General features: G+C 43.0%; 4 protein-coding genes across 4 annotated transcripts; 1 reads left to right on the forward strand and 3 right to left on the reverse strand.

Annotated features, from left to right (window-relative positions):
- Window positions 1-3,190: 3,190 nt before the first annotated feature.
- Window positions 3,191-5,138, reverse strand: LOC110497178. The gene is made up of 4 exons (XM_021573154.2): window positions 5,042-5,138; window positions 4,300-4,795; window positions 3,681-4,103; window positions 3,191-3,527 (listed from the first exon to the last, which is right to left on the reverse strand). The coding sequence occupies exons 2-4, from the start codon at window positions 4,752-4,754 to the stop codon at window positions 3,500-3,502; spliced, it is 906 nt and encodes a 301-aa protein (XP_021428829.2). The 5' UTR covers window positions 4,755-4,795; window positions 5,042-5,138; the 3' UTR covers window positions 3,191-3,499.
- Window positions 5,139-7,139: 2,001 nt separating this feature from the next.
- On the reverse strand, window positions 7,140-11,715 carry LOC110497169 (E3 ubiquitin-protein ligase Topors). The gene is made up of 2 exons (XM_021573142.2): window positions 11,508-11,715; window positions 7,140-10,794 (listed from the first exon to the last, which is right to left on the reverse strand). Exon 2 carries the CDS (start codon window positions 10,783-10,785, stop codon window positions 8,071-8,073), a length of 2,715 nt encoding a protein of 904 aa, XP_021428817.2. The 5' UTR covers window positions 10,786-10,794; window positions 11,508-11,715; the 3' UTR covers window positions 7,140-8,070.
- An 861-nt stretch (window positions 11,716-12,576) lies between these two features.
- On the reverse strand, window positions 12,577-15,491 carry LOC110497182 (NADH dehydrogenase [ubiquinone] 1 beta subcomplex subunit 6). The gene is made up of 4 exons (XM_021573160.2): window positions 14,987-15,491; window positions 14,513-14,605; window positions 13,948-13,992; window positions 12,577-12,740 (listed from the first exon to the last, which is right to left on the reverse strand). The coding sequence occupies exons 1-4, from the start codon at window positions 15,164-15,166 to the stop codon at window positions 12,675-12,677; spliced, it is 384 nt and encodes a 127-aa protein (XP_021428835.2). The 5' UTR covers window positions 15,167-15,491; the 3' UTR covers window positions 12,577-12,674.
- Window positions 15,492-18,552: 3,061 nt separating this feature from the next.
- On the forward strand, window positions 18,553-19,239 carry LOC110498594 (transmembrane protein 215-like). The gene has a single exon (XM_036989379.1). The coding sequence runs from the start codon at window positions 18,553-18,555 to the stop codon at window positions 19,237-19,239; it is 687 nt and encodes a 228-aa protein (XP_036845274.1).
- Window positions 19,240-19,817: the final 578 nt, after the last annotated feature.

Raw genomic sequence — 19,817 nt, forward strand, 5'->3', positions numbered from 1 at the left:
AATGAACATTCATGACAAAAGGTATATAATCTAATCTTGAATAACCAAGCCCAGTCTCTGGGGTTCGGTTTGATGGTTGCTGTCAGAGAGTAGCAGCAAATCACCCGCAGCATTAGTGGGTGATTACCTGGGAAACATGTGCCTGCACTTTCGCTGCTTTCCATTGACCTCTGAAATGGGAAATATAGCTAAATGAAAACAAGCAGGCCAAGATGCCCATAAAAAATATAAGGTTTGAACTAAGCAGCAGGTGCAACTCGCTTAAACCTTAATTTATGTTGTTAACTGAACCCTTAGGCTATATCTCTTCTTTAGCAGCACACATTGTCCAAGAAGGTCAAAAATGTTATATTACATAAAAATGTAATTAGCCTACACCATCATCGTTATACATTCTGATGTACTATGACCTAGGTCAGGGATCATAAACTAGATTCCGCCACGGCAGATTTTTGGTCAGGGGGCTGGAACATGATTACAAATCATTTGTATACTGAAAATTGACAGGTTCAGATATAATATTTTACTTAACATTATAATTTCAAACCTTGCCTACTTTTGTATACGATCACATATTGTAGCCTATATCTCTCTATTATGCGGGGAAATACTTTGGAACAGATTTACAAAATGTAAATCACTTGGAGATTATGTTATGGTGTTTTTAGTATTGTATGTCCAACACTACTGACTTTGTTATGTTCGCAAAACCTTTTGACAAAGTTTGACTTTCATTTTAAATGTGTTGTGTAATTTATAGGTTTGCTACCGACCTGGCCCTCATATATAGGGCTAATTTTTTTCAGAAGATTTATGGCGTTTATAAAATCGTCAAACATACACTTCTAACTCAATACGTTACGGCAGGTAGCCTAGTGAGGTAGCCTAGTGATTAGAGCGTTGAGCCAGTAACCGAAAGGATCCCCGAGTTGACAAGGTAAAAATCTCGTTCTGCCCCTGAGCAAGGCAGTTAACCCGCTGATCCCCGGGCGCCGAAGACTTGGAAATCGATTTAAGGCAGCCCTTGCATCTCTGATTCAGAGGGGTTGGGTTAAATGCGAAAGACACATTTAAGTTGAATGCATTCATTTATACAACTGACTAGGTGTCCCCCTTTCCTATTACCTTATTCGAAATTGTTTTACTCTGTTTAGCCTACTCAAGCCATGAACATATACTGCAGGTAACGTTACAAGGCCACAAATAAATAAAAAGACGGAGAGAGAACGAATATGAAAGTAAACGCAATTATGTCATTATTACGATCAAATATGTTATACTGTTTAGCTCAAATAAATGATTTAAATTGTTGACCTTACATGAAGTTTGGACTGCCAGTTCAACTCAGTGGTGTCGCACTCGCAGCTCAAACGTCAAATCGGAATAGGCTAGGCTACTTGTTTGTTCAAAACATCCCGGAACTCGGAAATCTTCGACTTCAGTGCGTTCAAAACAACTGGAAACTAGGATAAAAATTAACTTCAACTGGGAAAATAGTTTTGAACTGTCATCCAACTCGGAATTTGAAGTCGGAAACTCAAGCATCAACCGGTTTGTCTATAAGGGATACAGCTTTTCTCAAAATGGACTTTTCATAGCAGGTTTGGGAGAACCTAAGCAGCAGGTTAGGATAACTAACGTAGCAGGTTATGATCATTAGGTTAAGGTTAGGAAAAGGGTTAGGGTTGGCTAAATGCAACAACAAAACGTTTTAAGTCAAATTGACCAACTGTATCCCATCTGGTAATTTCGGCATCATCCTAGAGCTCCGATTTCTCCGCTCTGAAGGTCACTGTCGTCACAGTCTGTGCTCGTTTTATCAGAGATCACAGGTGTCGTGAACAACCATGCGAAAATCTCAAATTGTCATAAACCTGTCTCCTCGCCTCCTTTTCAAAACTCTTTGATGAGGTCAGAGGGGCGGGACCTCTGACTTTGGTTTTGAGAAGGAGGCGAGGAGTATTCAATTGAGATTCTCTCCCAATGTCACAGGCATGGGACACTTTTCACCGAACTTCGATACAAATTATTTTTCGTTGCAGTTTAGGACATTATTTTCGCTAACCCTAACCATTTCCCTAACTTTAACTTCCGTATCCTAACCTGCTACTGAAAAGTCACTTCGGAATCGAAGTGCAGTGAAGAGTCTCCCTCACCGGTATTGGTGGTGTTCCTGCCCGAATAGATCCACAGACGTTGCATTGCATCAACCATGGGTCAAATTGCTAGATCACATTATTTGGTTAACTCACCTCAGCTCGTGTTGTACGGGGTGGGCCGAAGGCCCATTCCACCGAAGGCCTTCACCAAGTTCTGGCCCACCCTCACGTGCCTGAAGGAAGCACTGTGGTCCTCCCGTAACCTGCTGGTAGCAAAAAACGTAGAGACCACCCCCCAGGCAGTGGCCATGGTAGCCACGGAAGCCCTGGGGTGGTACGGAAGGAAGGGGGCCTCGACCCCAGGCGAAGGGTCCCCCACAACACCCTAGGTCCCGGCGGCCACGGCCTGCCAGCGCTGCGGCGCCTAGGGCGATGCGCCTAGGGGAGGGATCTCCTCTGGGCCCCGAAGGACGGGACGATGGTCTATTCGGAAGAGCAGGATGAGGCGAGTTTGATAAGGACTCACTCACCCCGCTCCTGTACAAGGGACAGAAGACAGCCTTTTAACAAAGTGGCTTTTTAACATGTTTCTCATGTCTTAAAAATGTTTTACCTTTGTTAGATCATTAGTACACATTTTAAATGGCTTTTACAGATTTGATGTCTACAAGGAAAGTACTTTTATTCATGGTTGTTTTCATTGGTTTTAACAACACGTACTTTTTAACAAATTTAAATGTAACTTTCAAATGCTGTGTTTTATGCCTTATTGCCGTTTTTTATGTGTATAAATGATGTAAAGAATGTATGAGCTGTTTTTAAAGGAATTGTGTTAATAAAACTTTTCCAAAAGAAAAAAATGGTGTATATACAAATCACTGGGTTAGCTGATATGTTAAACACTTATCCCGCCTTTGTGAGATCTGGAATTAGTAGGGCAGGAACACCATCATTAATTTGAAGTGCGCACAAACCTAATCATAACCCGTACTGGCGAAATGTAGTTTCTCAAGGGGATGGCCACGACCAATCAAAAGGCTACTTTCCCTTTTATCTTGCTGATTAAAAGGGAAACACACTCAGACAATGTGGGGAACTTTTACATATTTATTTGAGATGTATATCAGGAAGAAAAACGTTTTTATTTTATTTTTACATATGATCATTGATACACATGTATTATTGACATCAACTAAATATGATTGATTATATTTCGAAAATATTTGATATGATAAGGTTATATGATTGATTGCATATAGATTGCCATGTCAAATCATCAGCTTCTACTTCCTATGAGCTGTATCATGTGGGACCGTCTGATTCTAACCATCCTCTTCTGGTGACCATGAGGTGATGCTGGATGCTCCCACTGAATGCAGAGTTCGAGTTCATCAGTTCCACTACACAATGTTTAACCATGGGTTTACCCTGGGGAAAGAATCAAATAGAAACGCCTCAATCAAAACCTGAAGTGGGGTAAGCATAGCATATGATCTGGTATCAAGTAGTCTTTCAAGTCTTTCTTGAAAAAAGCATTACTTTACTGATTGTGTTATATGACTGTGGCTCAATATCATTTACTTTTTTAAATTGGCGACATCCAGCATTGCCATCACTTTGATTCTCTTTGGGTCGTAGACACAGTCCTCCTCTTGGTTGCTTGGTACCATGCCAACACCAGGTGGAACCCAGGCAGTGTCAAAGCCATGAGTGTGCCAGTTGTATTGCATGTCGTGACCCTTTTTGTTGATGACTTTAACTCTGCCAACATTCACCTTCACTTTCAGAACCATCCTGTTTGAGTCAGAAGAACCAAGGGGGTATCTAATGACTTTTCGGATGTCTCGACTGAGGTAGACACCTGCACCAAGCATCCCAACTTTAGATGGTGTGAAGCCATTTCTCTGTATATCTACTGCAGCCTGTTTTGATGTTCCATGGTACATCACGTAGACGTGGCTGTCCTCAGGCGAGACTCCACTCTGAAGATGATCATACTGAGATCTGTAAGACAGGAACACCACTTGTGTTTATAGATATGTAAGAAATGATATTGTGTTCAGTAGGTTAATTATTTATAGATATGTAAGAAATGATATTGTGTTCAGTAGGTTAATTATTTTTAAGGTACATTATATCTTTACATTTATTGAAAAAAAGTGTTGTATATGAAACTTTAAACAGTCTTTTTCATACTTACAAGTTCTCTTCGGTAACCTTCATGACCTCGATGACTTTGATTCTCTTTGGGTCGTAGACACAGTTCTCCTGTTGGTTGCTCGCCACCATGCCAACATTAGGGGGAACCCAGGCAGTGTCAAAGCCATGCACAGTGTGCCATGTCTTCTGCATGGGGTGGTTCTGCCTGTCTATGACCTTAACCCTGCCGACATCCACCCTGATTTTTAGTACTCTTTTCTCAGAGTCAGGAACATCAAGAGGGTATTTACAGGCTTTTCGGATGTCCCGACTAACATAAACACCAGCACCAAGCATGCTGATATCGGCTCTTGATGGTTTGAAACCTTCCCTTTTAATAAACTCTGCGCCCTCTTTTGAGCAGCCATGAAACATCACATATTCTCTGTGATCTTCAGGATGAGTCTTGCTGTCAAGCAAGTTGATGTAGTATGGGGAATCAGGGTTAACATCCATAGTAACCAAACCGTTGTTAAATACACCTCTGCTGAAATGAGCTGTAATTTAAGTACATACATTGCAATTACCATTTGTAAGTTAACATAGTTGAACATTCCTAAGGCTGAAACTGTTACACTAAATTGTTATGGCTGAATAATATTTCAAAATATGCTGAATTATTACACTAGCATTATAACGCGATCATGTAAAGACTTATTTAGTAAGTAAACAGGGGTTGTTTGATAGCCACGTGTCCAGTAATAAGTTACCGTGTCCTGAAAAACAGATGAGACCGTTCTTACCTGCTGCTGCAAGACAAATGCAGGAATACTCCGTATGCTTAGGAAACCTAGCGCTTAGGTTTCAATTCCTGACTGCAGGACAATCTTACCTATTTAGGTTTCGTTTCCTGGTCTACTCTTGCAGTGGTGACCCGTCATTCAAGGAAGGTGAGAACCACATTTTTAGCAAAAACAAATGTAACCCTCTCACCGGGTTCGAATTTGACTCTCACGATATTACCTTACATAGAATATCTCGGATGTTAGGTGAGAAGGACATCTCCAATAAGAATCCCTATTGTAAACTATCTAGGGTGATGACAACTAGGGTATTAACTTCAGATGGAATTATTATAGGTTTGCTTTGACACCCAGGCAGTGTCAAAGCCATGCATTCAATTCAATTGAAACAGTAAATGACTCCACCAAGACAACATACACAAGGTTCAAAATGTGTATTATTACATTTTCAAAGCACCACATCAAAATAAAAATAAAACACTTGTCACCGTTATAGGGCAATTAATGTATTGATTAGGGTTGCGTCTTTGCTGGCATGCATCTAAAAACATACAGTGCCTTGCGAAAGTATTCGGCCCCCTTGAACTTTGCGACCTTTTGCCACATTTCAGGCTTCAAACATAAAGATATAAAACTGTATTTTTTTGTGAAGAATCAACAACAAGTGGTACACAATCATGAAGTGGAACGACATTTATTGGATATTTCAAACTTTTTTAACAAATCAAAAACTGAAAAATTTGGCGTGCAAAATTATTCAGCCCCTTTACCTTCAGTGCAGCAAACTCTCTCCAGAAGTTCAGGGAGGATCTCTGAATGATCCAATGTTGACCTAAATGACTAATGAGGATAAATACAATCCACCTGTGTGTAATCAAGTCTCCGTATAAATGCACCTGCACTGTGATAGTCTCAGAGGTCCGTTAAAAGCGCAGAGAGCATCATGAAGAACAAGGAACACACCAGGCAGGTCCGAGATACTGTTGTGAAGAAGTTTAAAGCCGGATTTGGATACAAAAAGATTTCCCAAGCTTCAAACATCCCAAGGAGCACTGTGCAAGCGATAATATTGAAATGGAAGGAGTATCAGACCACTGCAAATCTACCAAGACCTGGCCGTCCCTCTAAACTTTCAGCTCATACAAGGAGAAGACTGATCAGAGATGCAGCCAAGAGGCCCATGATCACTCTGGATGAACTGCAGAGATCTACAGCTGAGGTGGGAGACTCTGTCCATAGGACAACAATCAGTCGTATATTGTACAAATCTGGCCTTTATGGAAAAGTGGCAAGAAGAAAGCCATTTCTTAAAGATATCCATAAAAAGTGTCGTTTAAAGTTTGCCACAAGCCACCTGGGAGACACACCAAACATGTGGAAGAAGGTGCTCTGGTCAGATGAAACCAAAATTGAACTTTTTGGCAACAATGCAAAACGTTATGTTTGGCGTAAAAGCACAGCTGAACACACCATCCCCACTGTCAAACATGGTGGTGGCAGCATCATGGTTTGGGCCTGCTTTTCTTCAGCAGGGACAGGGAAGATGGTTAAAATTGATGGGGAGATGGATGGAGCCAAATACAGGACCATTCTGGAAGAAAACCTGATCTAGTCTGCAAAAGACCTGAGGCTGGGACGGAGATTTGTCTTCCAACAAGACAATGATCCAAAACATAAAGCAAAATCTACAATGGAATGGTTCAAAAATAAACATATCCAGGTGTTAGAATGGCCAAGTCAAAGTCCAGACCTGAATCCAATCGAGAATCTGTGGAAAGAACTGAAAACTGCTGTTCACAAATGCTCTCCATCCAACCTCACTGAGCTCGAGCTGTTTTGCAAGGAGGAATGGGAAAAAATTTCAGTCTCTCGATGTGCAAAACTGATAGACATACCCCAAGCGACTTACAGCTGTAATCGCAGCAAAAGGTGGCGCTACAAAGTATTAACTTAAGGGGGCTGAATAATTTTGCACGCCCAATTTTTCAGTTTTTGATTTGTTAAAAAAGTTTGAAATATCCAATAAATGTCGTTCCACTTCATGATTGTGTCCCACTTGTTGTTGATTCTTCACAAAAAAATACAGTTTTATATCTTTATGTTTGAAGCCTGAAATGTGGCAAAAGGTCGCAAAGTTCAAGGGGGCCGAATACTTTCGCAAGGCACTGTATATTTTGAGTTTGCCCCACCAAGATTTACATGCTAAAATCGCCACTCTTGTCTTGTCCCAACAGCGTAGCATCATTTTTATCAAATCTCAAATGAAAAGCAACCGTGCCCACTCAGATAAGAAGCCTAATCTAATGGGGACATTATGATACTTCTTACTTTCAAAATGTTTATTGCACCACTGGCAAGTTGATGTTCCTTTATCACACTAGAATCAGCTTCAGTAACGTGTTAGCATCTTAATCGTAGTAGCATCTGTAAGGTTCTAGAACTCTCATGCCATCCACATGAAAGGATACCCACTCAGGCAGTAACCATTACATATGTGGCCTCCAACGACGAGCCACTGGCCAATGCTGACTTATTCAGGAGGTCATATCAGCTGTTGATTTCAGTTTTGAAACATTTATTACTATTTACAACTCCACAGTTACAACAACAGTCTTTCCCATTCCCATATTGATTTATTGGCTAGTATTAAGAGCAGTTTTCCATCAGATTACAAGAACAGCAGGTAGACAAGGTGTTTGGTTTCAACACAACGGTACAAGCTACATCAGCTTTATTGCCCATGTTATCCCTGAGAATGATGCATAGAAATGAATGACTGATAAGAAATTAGTTGAAGTATTTTATACAAATACTTTTTAAATGTAGGCCTTACAGACAGTCACTGTAAATAAGACAAATAAAACCCAATCTTTGACCCCCCTTTTTTTTTAACCTCATACAGCAAAGTGGCACATCCCAAATGAAAGAGCACCTTTTGGCAGAACAGTACATATAACATCCTACATAGTGAGGTGTAAAACTAACTTTTAAAGGTAAATTAAATGTCTTCCTACCCACCGAGGCCAGCATTATGATTCTTCCAAAAAATGACTTGTGTTGTCATTTGAAGGGCTATGAGAGTTTGCCTCATCCGCAGAGGCAGATTGGGACAGAACCCCCTCACTCTGTGTGGGTGTGTCAGAAGCAGCAGCAACATTTATAGGAGGCTTGGCCTCCAGCACTCCACTGTCCAGACCCACAGGTGGAATCTGCTGTTCCCAGTCTTGTAACATGGACTCCAGCAGGCCAGAGTCTGCAGGGTTGCCTGTGGTGGTGGTTGTGCTAGGCGCTAGCACGCTGTTGCTTGTGCTGCTGCTTACCGGGCAGGTGTGGTTAGCATCGTTAGCGCCTTCGGCAGTATGTTGGTCACTGTCGCTGTCTATGGTAATGACAGTGGGCGAGTGTTTCCTGGACCCTGTGCGCTCTTTGCTCCTGTGCCTCTTGCCCTTCTTCTTGTGCTTCTTCTTCTTCTTCTGGTGCTTCCTGGTTTGCTCTGAGGAGCTGCCCTCAAAGATGATCTCCACGCTGAGGCTCCTGCTCCTCTTCCCCCCAGACTTCTCCTTGGACTTCCTGTGACGCTTCTCTTTGCTCTTCTTCTTGTCTTTCACATAGGACGAGGTGGTGGAGGAGGGAGGCTCGTCGAGGGCTATGGAGGACTGGTCTTTGGGGGAAGGTTCCTCCAGGTGTCTCGATTTGTACTTTCTCTTCCCGCTGGGCTTCTCGTGACGAGACTTCCTGTGAGCGCCGGACGGCGAACAGGTGCTGGAACGACTTCTGGAGCGCCTCTTATCCCGCCGGTGGGAATCAGGACTCTGGCTCGGGGACCTGCAATCGATGTTCCTGTGTGAGCTGGAGTAGTAGGACCTCCTCTCTGTGTAGAGCATGGCACTGCTGTCCCTCTCACTCTCCCGGCTGTAGTAGTGCCAGTGATAGGAGTGTGACGATGAGTCGTGGCTGCGGCCTGATCGGCTGCTATCTTTATTGTCCCTCGTCTTCTCCCATTTAGTGTGGGAGCGGTCGCGGCTTTGGGAGCGTGACTGCCTCCTGCCTCTGGACAGAGTGCTGTCGCTGTTGATGGAGATAGCCGGGCTCTTGGTCGAGCGGCTGCGGTCGGCGCTCCTGGACCTCCTCCCCCGGTCTCTGCTTCTCGACCGTGGCCTCTCTCTAGAGCTATCTCGACTGTGACATCTCCTGCCGTCTTTCTCAGTTTGTCCTCTGTTTTTGCTTGCTGACTTACTAGATGATGACTCACATCTAATTGAGGGTGAGGTGTTACGTCTCTCCTTGGAGCACGATACATCTTGCTTCCTTTCCACCCCCTCTGCCTTCCCAGGACATTGGCCTTGAGAGGAGGCGGGGCTAAGGCTGGTGAAGCGGATGTGTTGAAGCAGCCTGGGCACTTCATCTTTGATCTCCTCCAGAACAGACTCCTCTGAGTCAGAGGACAGCTTGACCAGCTCCGGGGTCCTTTCAGCAAGGGGTTTTACAAAGCCCACGATGATGCAATCCTCATCGCCAGAGGAGGTACACGCCTGTCCGTCCTTGTCGGTTTTCACCCAAGCAGAGTCCGCAGTCAGGCGAGGGGTCTTTGGCTGTAACACTGCTCCGCACTCCTCCCCCACACTGCTCTCTGAGTCAGAGTCTCTGATGGATAGCAGCAGGGCCCTGGTGGGTTCTGTTGTGGAGTACGAAGGTCCGGGTGTCTCGTCGTCCCATGTTGACTGGCTCAGGGCGCCCCCGGACATGGGGTCCAGCTCCACAGAATCGCCCTCCTCCTCATCCTCGGAGATGGCAATCACCGAGGAGTTGGAGCTGCTGCCCTCGTCCGAGGACGGCGCAGGGCAGTCGTAGACGGCATGCTGGTCGTAGGCCTCCATGTTGAAGGGTGCTCGGGCGAAGTTGACAAACTCATGCAGGAAGTGATCGGTGCGGGCCTGGAGGAAAGGCTGCAGCTCCTCGTGGATGGCCCGGTCCTCCATGTCATAGCGGGTGATGCGGGACATGATAATGTGCTGCACGATGTTGACCAGGGAGCCGTGAGCGCCGTACAGCACCACCAGCTCTCTCTTCAGCCAGGGCAACAGGCGGTGCAGGCAGGCCGGGTTCTTCTGAAAGAACTCCGCCGAGATGTCCCGGGAACGGCCACCGTCTCGCACGCTCCGCACTCGCACCCCTCGCCGGTAGAGCGCCCGTCTGAACTTGATCATCTCCTGCTCACGGAGGCTGCGCACGGTCCGGCCCTCGCTTTCTGCCCGCCTCCTGGCCGCCAGGCGCGCCATCATGCGGCGGAGGCCTCGGTCCTGTCGAGGAGGGGGGGAAGCCCCCGTTAGGGCCTCGAACATGACCCCGTTGTCGGGGGGAGGGGATGTTCTTCTCTGGTCCTGCCGACGCGCCCCCGTCAGCGTGGTGCGGTAGCGGAACCGTTCCCCTGCGAAACTCCCAAAGGAACCGTTCTCCGTGGGCCGCAGGTCATACTTCTTGAAGTCCTTCTCTGATTGTATACTGTGATAGATAGAGTTGAATGGCTGCTTGCATAGCGGGCACTCAGCTTTGTTCTTGGACCACTCGTGGATGCAGCGGAAGCAGAACTTGTGCAAGCAGAGATCGAGGTAGGCCATGTTGTTGAATCGGTCCAGACAGATGGGGCACTTAGAGTCTGGAGACGCCTCGGCAGACAAAACCTCAGAGGACTTGTCCAGGGCACTCTTCTTGCGTAGCCGTAAGGTCATCTTTGCTGCTGCCATGGTGATAGTCTAGGGAAGAAAATATTGCCTCATGTTAAATAGTGTTTTCAATAAAGGGACACAACACAGCACTGACTTTGTTCAAACTTAATTTTCTGTAATATACTGTCACTAGCTAGGCCCATTGGCAGATGCAGAGACAACTCTTTCATCTACACACCCTTACATATCATTTCAAAGGTATTAATTCAACCTGCAAACAGGGAGGAATTTTGCAAGAGGAGCATCTAAACATTTTGTCATTATCCAATGTGTTACATAATCAGAACACTATAATAATAAAGATTGTACAGGGGTCACAGCTAACTGTGTCAGAGCCATTTAGCCACATTGACCATAGATGGCAAAATGACTGTCAACCAATTTCAACAGAATCTTACAATTAGCTCACCACAGTTGTAAAATGATAATAAAGCCCAATAACTTCCCATGTAATGTTATATTACTTGAACGTGTCTTTTACTTGGTACGGTTAACGTTAGCTAGCTCGATAGATAACTTTAGCAGCTACGTTAGCTGTTCTGACTCATCTAGGGTTGGACAGTGAACACTCATAATGGTTGACTTTGGCCCTAATCTCTGACCGATAATCCTGACAAGAAATGATGTATTCATGACATGTTTGTGAGTCTGAATTGTGATAAATGACAGCTTGGGTAAATTAGCAAAATAGCTTTCAGCTAGCCAGCTTTCAGCTAGCCATCTTTCGTCCCTTTGCTTACCAAAAAAAAAGCCGGGGATCCGAGGCAAATGTCTAGGAATCCTGTCGGCGACAACACTCAAGACCTCTCATTATCTTTTCATATTTCACTATTTCCATATGTACTAAAGAGAAGTAAATTAATTTAGTTGTTTACCACACTCTTTGGAGTTGGCCTCCTGTTTCATACCGTGATGTAATGCTACATTTTTTTTTTTTAAACGCAAAGGATGATGGTATACTGGAGGGTGTTGACCTTCCGCTTTGGAGTGAAGTACTTTTTTTATGGTCTCGTGCGCCACCTATTGACAGTAACTTTTAACACAGAGGATGAATTATCTGGAAAGCAACCTAATCTGGACATAGACGACAGTAGTGTACTAATAAACCATAGCCATCCATAATATACAAACATCAAATATAATTATGAGTTTGGTTACTTGTGTCAAATCGTTTGCAAAGCTCTTATTTAAACGTTTAAACAGAGGGTAGTGTGAACGGCCCAATACATCACTGAGGCCAAGCTTTCTGCCATCCAGGACCACTATACCAGGAAGGCCCTAAAAATTGTCAGACTCCAACTACCCTAGTCATAGACCGTTCTCTCTGCTAGCGCACAGCAAGCAGTACCGGAGCGCCAAGTCTAGGTCCAAGAAGCTTCTAAACAGCTTCTACCCCTAAGCCATAATACTCCTGAACACCTAATCAAATGGCTACCCAGACTTTTTGTATTGACCCCCCCCCCCCCCCCTTTTACACCACTGCTACTCTGTTGTTATCATCTATGCATAGTCACTTTAATAAGTGCCCCCACACATTGACTCTGTATCGGTACCCCCCCTGTATATAGTCTCGCTATTGTTATTTTACTGCTGCTCTTTAATTACTTGTTACTTTTATTTCTTATTCTTATCTGTATTTTTTTAACTGCATTGTTGGTTAAGGGCTCGTAAGTAAGCATTTCACTGTACCCGTTGTATTCGGCACCTGTGACTAATACATTTGGATTGAAACACTGGATCTGAATTAGTCAAATAAATGCAGCACTCTTTCCCCCACATTCTTGTCCAAATATACTTCTCTGACATGTATTAGTATTGTAAATATTATTTAATGACATGTACATCAAGTTTTTTACAACAGGGCAGGGACAAAAAGACATTGTGTAATTCTTTCAACTATGTCTTCTTCAGTGGTGACCATGGCTCTCTGGGAGGTCTGGAACAACCTCTCCCGTCTCCAAGATGGTGTCGCCCTGAACACAGACAGGGAAAATTAACAGATAATGAAAGAGTCAGTTGCTAGATGTCCCTACTCTTTCATTGCAAGGTCTAGGAAAGCTGTCTGGGAATCCAGAGCTTTTGTGGTCCGTTGTAGCTCAGTTGGTAGAGCATGACTATTGTAACACCAGGGTAGTGGGTTCAATTCCCAGGATTGCCCATATGTAAAATGTATGCACGCATGACTGTAAGTCGCTTTGGATAAAAGCATCTGCTAAATACATTATTTTGTGTTACCATAGTAGGCCACAATTACAGTGTAGTTTATATATAAGCTACACTGCAATTCAGTTCTTTACTGTAAACTGCCAAAGTGCACCATTGTGTCACATGCATCTGTTAATAAATCTATAAGCAATACATCACATTTTATTGGTCACATATACACATGGTTAGCAGATGTTACTGCAAATGTAGCGAAATGCTTGTGCTTCTAGTTCCGACAATGCAGCAATATCTAACAAGAAATCGAACAATTCCACAACAAAACCTAATACACACACATCTAAGTCTGATATCCAGTAGTTCTTCCCGGCTGTATGTAATAACACGTAAGATTTTCTGGGCTAACAATGTAAGAAATAATACAATAAATAATAAATAATAATAAAAACAAAACACAGCAAAGTTTCCTAAGGACTAGAAGTGAGGTGACCCTCTGTCGGCGCCATCTTGTCCAATCATCAATACAAAAGGAAAGGGAAAGGGGGATACCTAGTCAGTTGTTCAACTGAAATGTGTCGTCCGTATTTAACCCAACCCTTCTGCCCACCCACTGGGTACAGATGGCAGTTCAACATCTACTTTTGATTTACATTTGGTTGAGCTGTCAACTAATATGAATTTAATGTGAAATCAACCAAAAATGTCACCCAGTCATTTAGGTTAAAAGTTAGGTGAAAAAAATACAAAATTCCCCAATGACTTTTGGAAAACTAATTAGTTTTCCATGTTGACATTTGCATTTTTCGGTTGAAATGACATGGAAACAATGTATGTTTCAACCTGTTTTTGCCCAGTGGGCAGTGAATCCACTGTAACACTAAGAGCCAGTTCACAGACACAGATTAATTGTAGTCTGGACTAAAAAGCACTTACAATGGAGATTCTTCATTGTATGTGCTTTTTCATACAGGACTAGGCTTAATCCTGTTCCTATAACAACACATGAGATGTACTTACAGGGAACAGCCTGGGCTTCAGCTCCACGATGCCATAGGGCTTTTTCTGTGACAAACACACAAGCAGGACAGGTCAATGTTTTAGATTGAATTGAAGACTCTTCTATGACACATGCATGATACAACTTTCAATAGAGCAGGTATAGTGAATGAACACCAACAACACAGGGCTAAAAACTGCAATCCACTACTGTATAATAACATTTCATAAATCGGAGCGCAATTAACTTTGAACATCCAAGGTCAAACACATTATCAGTCTTCTTGACCATTAGGTCTTAGCCTTTTAAATCAAGACCTGTCTATCTAGGCAGTAGGTCAAGGGAAAGCATTAGCAATGCTGATTTTTGAGTGACACAGCCTGGCATTTCATGTCTGATTTATAGCTGGGAGGCCTGGTGTTTTAAATCGAACCAATTAGGCCTGTGAGGTGGTTGGAAGAATCCATGTGGTGTCTGGTTGGGCCAAAATCCTCTTACACTCCAGGAACAGGTTTTCCTAACAACAACATTACTACATGAATGAAAAGACAATATAATTGTTGGTGTTGAATTGATTGAACTTACAGCAACATGATACTTCACATAATAATGCACAACCCAGGCAGGGATCAGCAACCGGGTCAAGGCGAACACTCCACCAGTGTAGACTTTGTAGGTCTGGAAAGAGAGCAACACAAAGGGGACGTGTGTCACAAATGTTAACAGGTGTTGTTGATTTCTTGCTGACAACAGTTGATGCACTTTTTCGGTACAACTACTAGTTAGCAACATGCCAGTAGCTATGTTACATTCAGGTTGGCAGTGGCAAAGGTGACTGGCATCACACCAAGCATGAGAATACTAGTCAATGTGGCTATGGTAACTAGTGACGACCCATGCAACTGGCTAGGCTAGCTAGTAAACAGTAACACCGACGTCTCAAAACAAAAACATAGCACGTAGCTATCCCAAATACTAGCTAGTTAGTCATTCTAATCCAATTCACACAGTGTTGTTCGTTGATATAGTACAATGAAATGGCCAAAATGATGAACTCACGTAAAGTCTACACAGGGTCTTCGGTTCCAGAAAGCCAGCCCAGAATTTTGCCACCGGCCCGGGGGCTGTCTTTGGCAGCACGGGCTCTCTGGGACTGAGCTCTTGGTCCTTCAGCCATTTCCTCCTGAGGTTTGAAATCTGCTCTACGCGGAGCTTTTCGTCTGCTGTGTAACCAGTCATGATTAAGAAGGGCTAGTTCTTATTTTCTTGATATTCAACCTCACTACAATGACACCATGGAGGACACCGCCATGGAGTGCACAGCCAAAACTCATGAAGAAGAAAACAGTCAACGACAACGGTAACTACACATTTCCCCCCTTGGCTGAGTGTGTGAGTGACATCTACGGGACTGGAGGAGGAAACAAAACAGGGATTTTTCATGATCACTGATTTCACTGATGCATTGTGCAAAATATGCTACACACAATTGCTTACTACATTTTTTACATTCATCCAAAATGAAGGAAACCCTGTATTATGTATCCATATGCTTTTTACTATAATGGTAAATGTCTTTGTGAATTGCTATTAAGATGTCATAAACAGTGAATGATAATGAGTTTTCTGTTTGGATGCGGTTGCAGCATTATAAACTGTTGTCACCATATGACCATTCTACCACTGTCCCGAGGGCATAAGCAAGTCCTCAATCAATTGTATTTTATAAAGCCCTTTTTACACCAGCAGTTGTCACAAAGTGCTTACAGATACCCAGCCTAAAACCCCAAAGAGCAAACAATGCAGTTGTAGAAGCACAGTGGCTAGGACAAACTGTAATCTAATTTGTGCCCAGTATAAACTGGTGAGGTGTGAAACCTTAGCTACCATCAAACATTATTGCTTCAGAGGGCTTTTTCAATCATTAGTCATAACACTTAAAATACGAGCTGAAATGTTTGACATTTGTACATAATATGGGTTATATAAGGACTAGTTATAATGTGATGTATTATCAATAGTTAGTGATACAGTATAGTCAACTGTCTTGATCATCAATTTGTTAAGCAAACTATATCAATGTCTTCTGAAATATAGTGGACTTTATCAACACATCCACAAAATCATTCATCCGTATGTGATGCAGAGTGTAACAGAGTAGGTCAACTAGTGTGTAAGTTGCCATCAATACATAAATCAATGAACAGAAATAGTGTGCTCTCCTGACAGTAGTACTACAGCCAAATATATAGTTGAGTGTTCCCTCCATTCCCCGTACTGGGTTGTAAAACAACATGATTGCTTTCTGATGACGGACAGTGTCGAAATACTCACGACATTAAAAATATATAAAATACGGATATTTTATGTCACTCATCAAATAAAACCACTGACATGTCCATCTGAAATGTCTCTCTTTTCTTATTAGAATTATGAATTTATTTCCAACTGACCATAGGCTTATATATATTGGAATATATAGGCTTATATATTCCAAGTACAGAGGACATAAAGGCTTGACGTAAACTCTGTTTCAAGTGGACTTTTCCCCATTGAAACTGATGTGTGTTGTCTTTGCATTTGGATCCGATTGAAATAAGATCTACTCCAAATCAGATACGCTGTGACGGCTTTACATGTGTACAGAACGCGCCCAAGCATAAATCAATAGTGATTTATTTTAGTAGCATATCATAAGAATTGGCATTATCCAACGAAAGATATGCACCAGTCCTGTCTATGAAATGCATTGAGAATTGTTTTCAAACCAGAGTCATTTAAATGACACAGGCCCCAAATGATGCATCATTAACAGTGTCATATGCAGAGATAGTTTAGTAAACTGATAAGCCTTTCATCAGAGTCCATGAGGATTTGCACAATATAGACTTATATCAGGCGGAATTCCGAGGCCACCAAGTGTACAGTAATCCAACCTGCAGCTTCTATCTAAACCACACACTAATCAAGTGGCTGTGGTGCAACCTAACCCAAGTGTTCCGTTCCTTGCAGGAAGTTGGCACTCGCCCCGATGAGTGCCGAAGAAACCACAGAAGGTTGACGAGAGCGGATACAACCCCAATAGCAGTTAGATTAGGAGAATGGCCTCTCCTCCACCTTTATCAGTGTATGTCTCCTCTGTGTGTATACAGCTTCTCTATGAGAAGTATATACTGTATATCTTACTTTTGGACTTTGACTCTTACAGCATATTAGGAAAAAGTGAAAAAATAAAAGGTTTGTTGTAGATGTAGGATCTTTATTCAATCACCCTGTTGCAGGAGAACGTTCCTGCAATGCAGGAAATTAAAAACGTGTAGTTTTCCACTTTGAAATTTCAGACTTGATGTGTCAACCCCTACAAAATGTCCATTAACTATAATCCACATAATAATTCTAATTTCCTCTTGCTGCAGGATATTTTCCTGCTGTAGCAGACTGTCTCATATTAAAGATCCTACATCTGTTGGTCAGAGTTGTTAGAGCGATAGTGCCATTGACTTCAGAGTAAAACATGATAAAGAAAACATTACAGTGGCAATCAAACCAGGCTCTCTTTAGTTGCATGAAAATCAATGAACCCATGACCCTTTCCGTGTATTTTTCCAAAACATTTTGGTACCCCAAAATGTTTGGTACACACCCAGTTTTGATTTACAGCAAGGGGCTGGTTTTGCTACCGCCCTCCTATCATGTATCACTCAAATACGAGACCATTGAAGGAGCATCTCCGACTCCCCCATATGCATCAGACAGCACTGGGGGAATTGGCGTCTTCCTCTCTCACTAGTAGAAGCTTGACCCATGTCAAAACATCTTCCCTTGAAATTAGGGCCAGGACACACCCCGAAGCCATTTAAATCAGTCCAGAATTAGGTTCATAGGAGGTATCGTCATCTGTTGGACCAAGGTTAGACCCAGAGAGCTGATCTCGTTCTCTATATATTTGTTTGTGGTTTGGGTAAGGCACACTGTGTCTCTTGGCTAGAACCACAGAGCAGATGGAAGTGTTCGGGATGACTTTCATTCCACCTCTAGTAAGTCAGATCCTGTTCTAAAGGGTACGTGTCCATCTTCAACCTCCCTAGACTGTCTCCAAACACACAACCAACCACAGTTATGTCTAGACAGACTTCATCAGGCGATGCAGCACAGACCAACTACACCCAGCCTTTCCATTGAATGAATCATTCATAAAGTATGAATATAATTCATGTTTGATAGAGGTTTTTCTACTAATTCAAAAGTGACTATTTTCTGAGTAGTTCAAGTGACTTGCAAAGGAAAACTGCAATTGACTTTTTGACAGGGGAAAGTTTATACAGTGAATATGGCAGTTGCCTACCATCATTTGTTATGAAGTGGAGAAGGTAAGTACAACACAAACTAGTGCTGTGTAATAGCTAAGAAAGAGAGCTGAAGGCATGACATGCCTGTTTGAAAAGTGTGTTAATTAGACACTCAATGCCATTTGAGTGATCGACAGATTGCATGCGCCCGACATATCCCATCTTGTGAGTGGATTAGGGTTAGGGTTAGACTCTGGAATACAGTGTTACAAGAGGACTGTGAGGAGTGTACCGTCTCGAAGTGAGTGAACTCAGTGACGTGGAGGGCTGGACACCATGAGGGTCGACGACATGAACCCCCGCACAGGGATGGTGGTGGCCATCAGCAGCCCCTTACTGTTCTTTGGCTTCATGTTCACCATGTCGGGCATGAAGGGAGAGACCCTGGGCGGGATCCCTCTCATCGCCATTGGACCTGCCATCTGCCTCCCAGGGGTGGTGGCTATCATTCTGGCTAACAGAACCAACGGCTGCACCAAGTTCCCCACCCGGCGCCAATGTCTCAACTGCCTCTGTCGCAAGTGTAGGAGGAGGAAGCAGATGCCTAGAACCAAAGAGTCTTCCAGGGTGGCCAGAGACTCAGAGGAGCCTGATGGGGACAAGAGGACTGAGACTGGGTATAGATCTGGGGCTGGAGCAGACTCTGTATCCATTACCATTACAACAGTGAAGGAGTCTGGTCATCTGATCAATAAAGTGAACCACAACCATGATGAGGTGCGACGCTACCCAGCTAGTGCCTTGATGGCCATGGCAGGTGCCCCTAACTACAGTATCTATGATAGTAAGTCCTACTCTATGGACAGTCACTGTGGGGCCTACAGTAGTAAGGTGCATCATGTGCCTCAGCAGCAACGGAACAGTTTTGTGGTGCACTACGAGGGAGACTTCTCTCCGTACGGACCCAGTTACTGCTACACCAAACCCAGAGATTTTATGTGGGGCATAGAGACTGTGGTCTAAGTGTGGATACTGAAGCCTACTGGGGAAACCCTATTACTGGAACTCGTAAACTACTACATCTATTTAGGTGTACCTGGGACATGAATAGTAAGCCTGTTTATCATACAGATAAATAATACTGCAGTACTAATGTTGAAGCAGGTAACATAAGAAAGACATTTGCAGTATTTGTTTCATGAATGAATTGTGTGTTCCCTATTTATTTGGGATTTTTATTTCATATTGTATAAATATCTAATCTAAATGGGCATTAAGATATTTCTCTAAATGGACATTTACATTTGCACTATTTTATATATTTTTGTCTTAATGATCAAGTATCTATTGCATATCTTATTCAGCAAAATCCATTTAATGCATTGGTGTGTTTGTGGTATAGTTACTAAATAAAGAAATGATGAAACGTTTTTGTGATTACATCTGCCCAGATGATGCACAAATCGACGTGAATCATGCAAACAGTTCAATCTGCACATTACAAACCTGTTACAGAGACCACTAGAAGGGGATATACCACTGCCAATGTACTGTAGAGGCTACTAAAAACAAATTATTAACAGTTTGGATGTGAATTATTA

This window comes from Oncorhynchus mykiss, chromosome 10 (assembly GCF_013265735.2).
Source record: "Oncorhynchus mykiss isolate Arlee chromosome 10, USDA_OmykA_1.1, whole genome shotgun sequence".
Taxonomy (NCBI): Eukaryota; Metazoa; Chordata; class Actinopteri; order Salmoniformes; family Salmonidae; genus Oncorhynchus; species Oncorhynchus mykiss.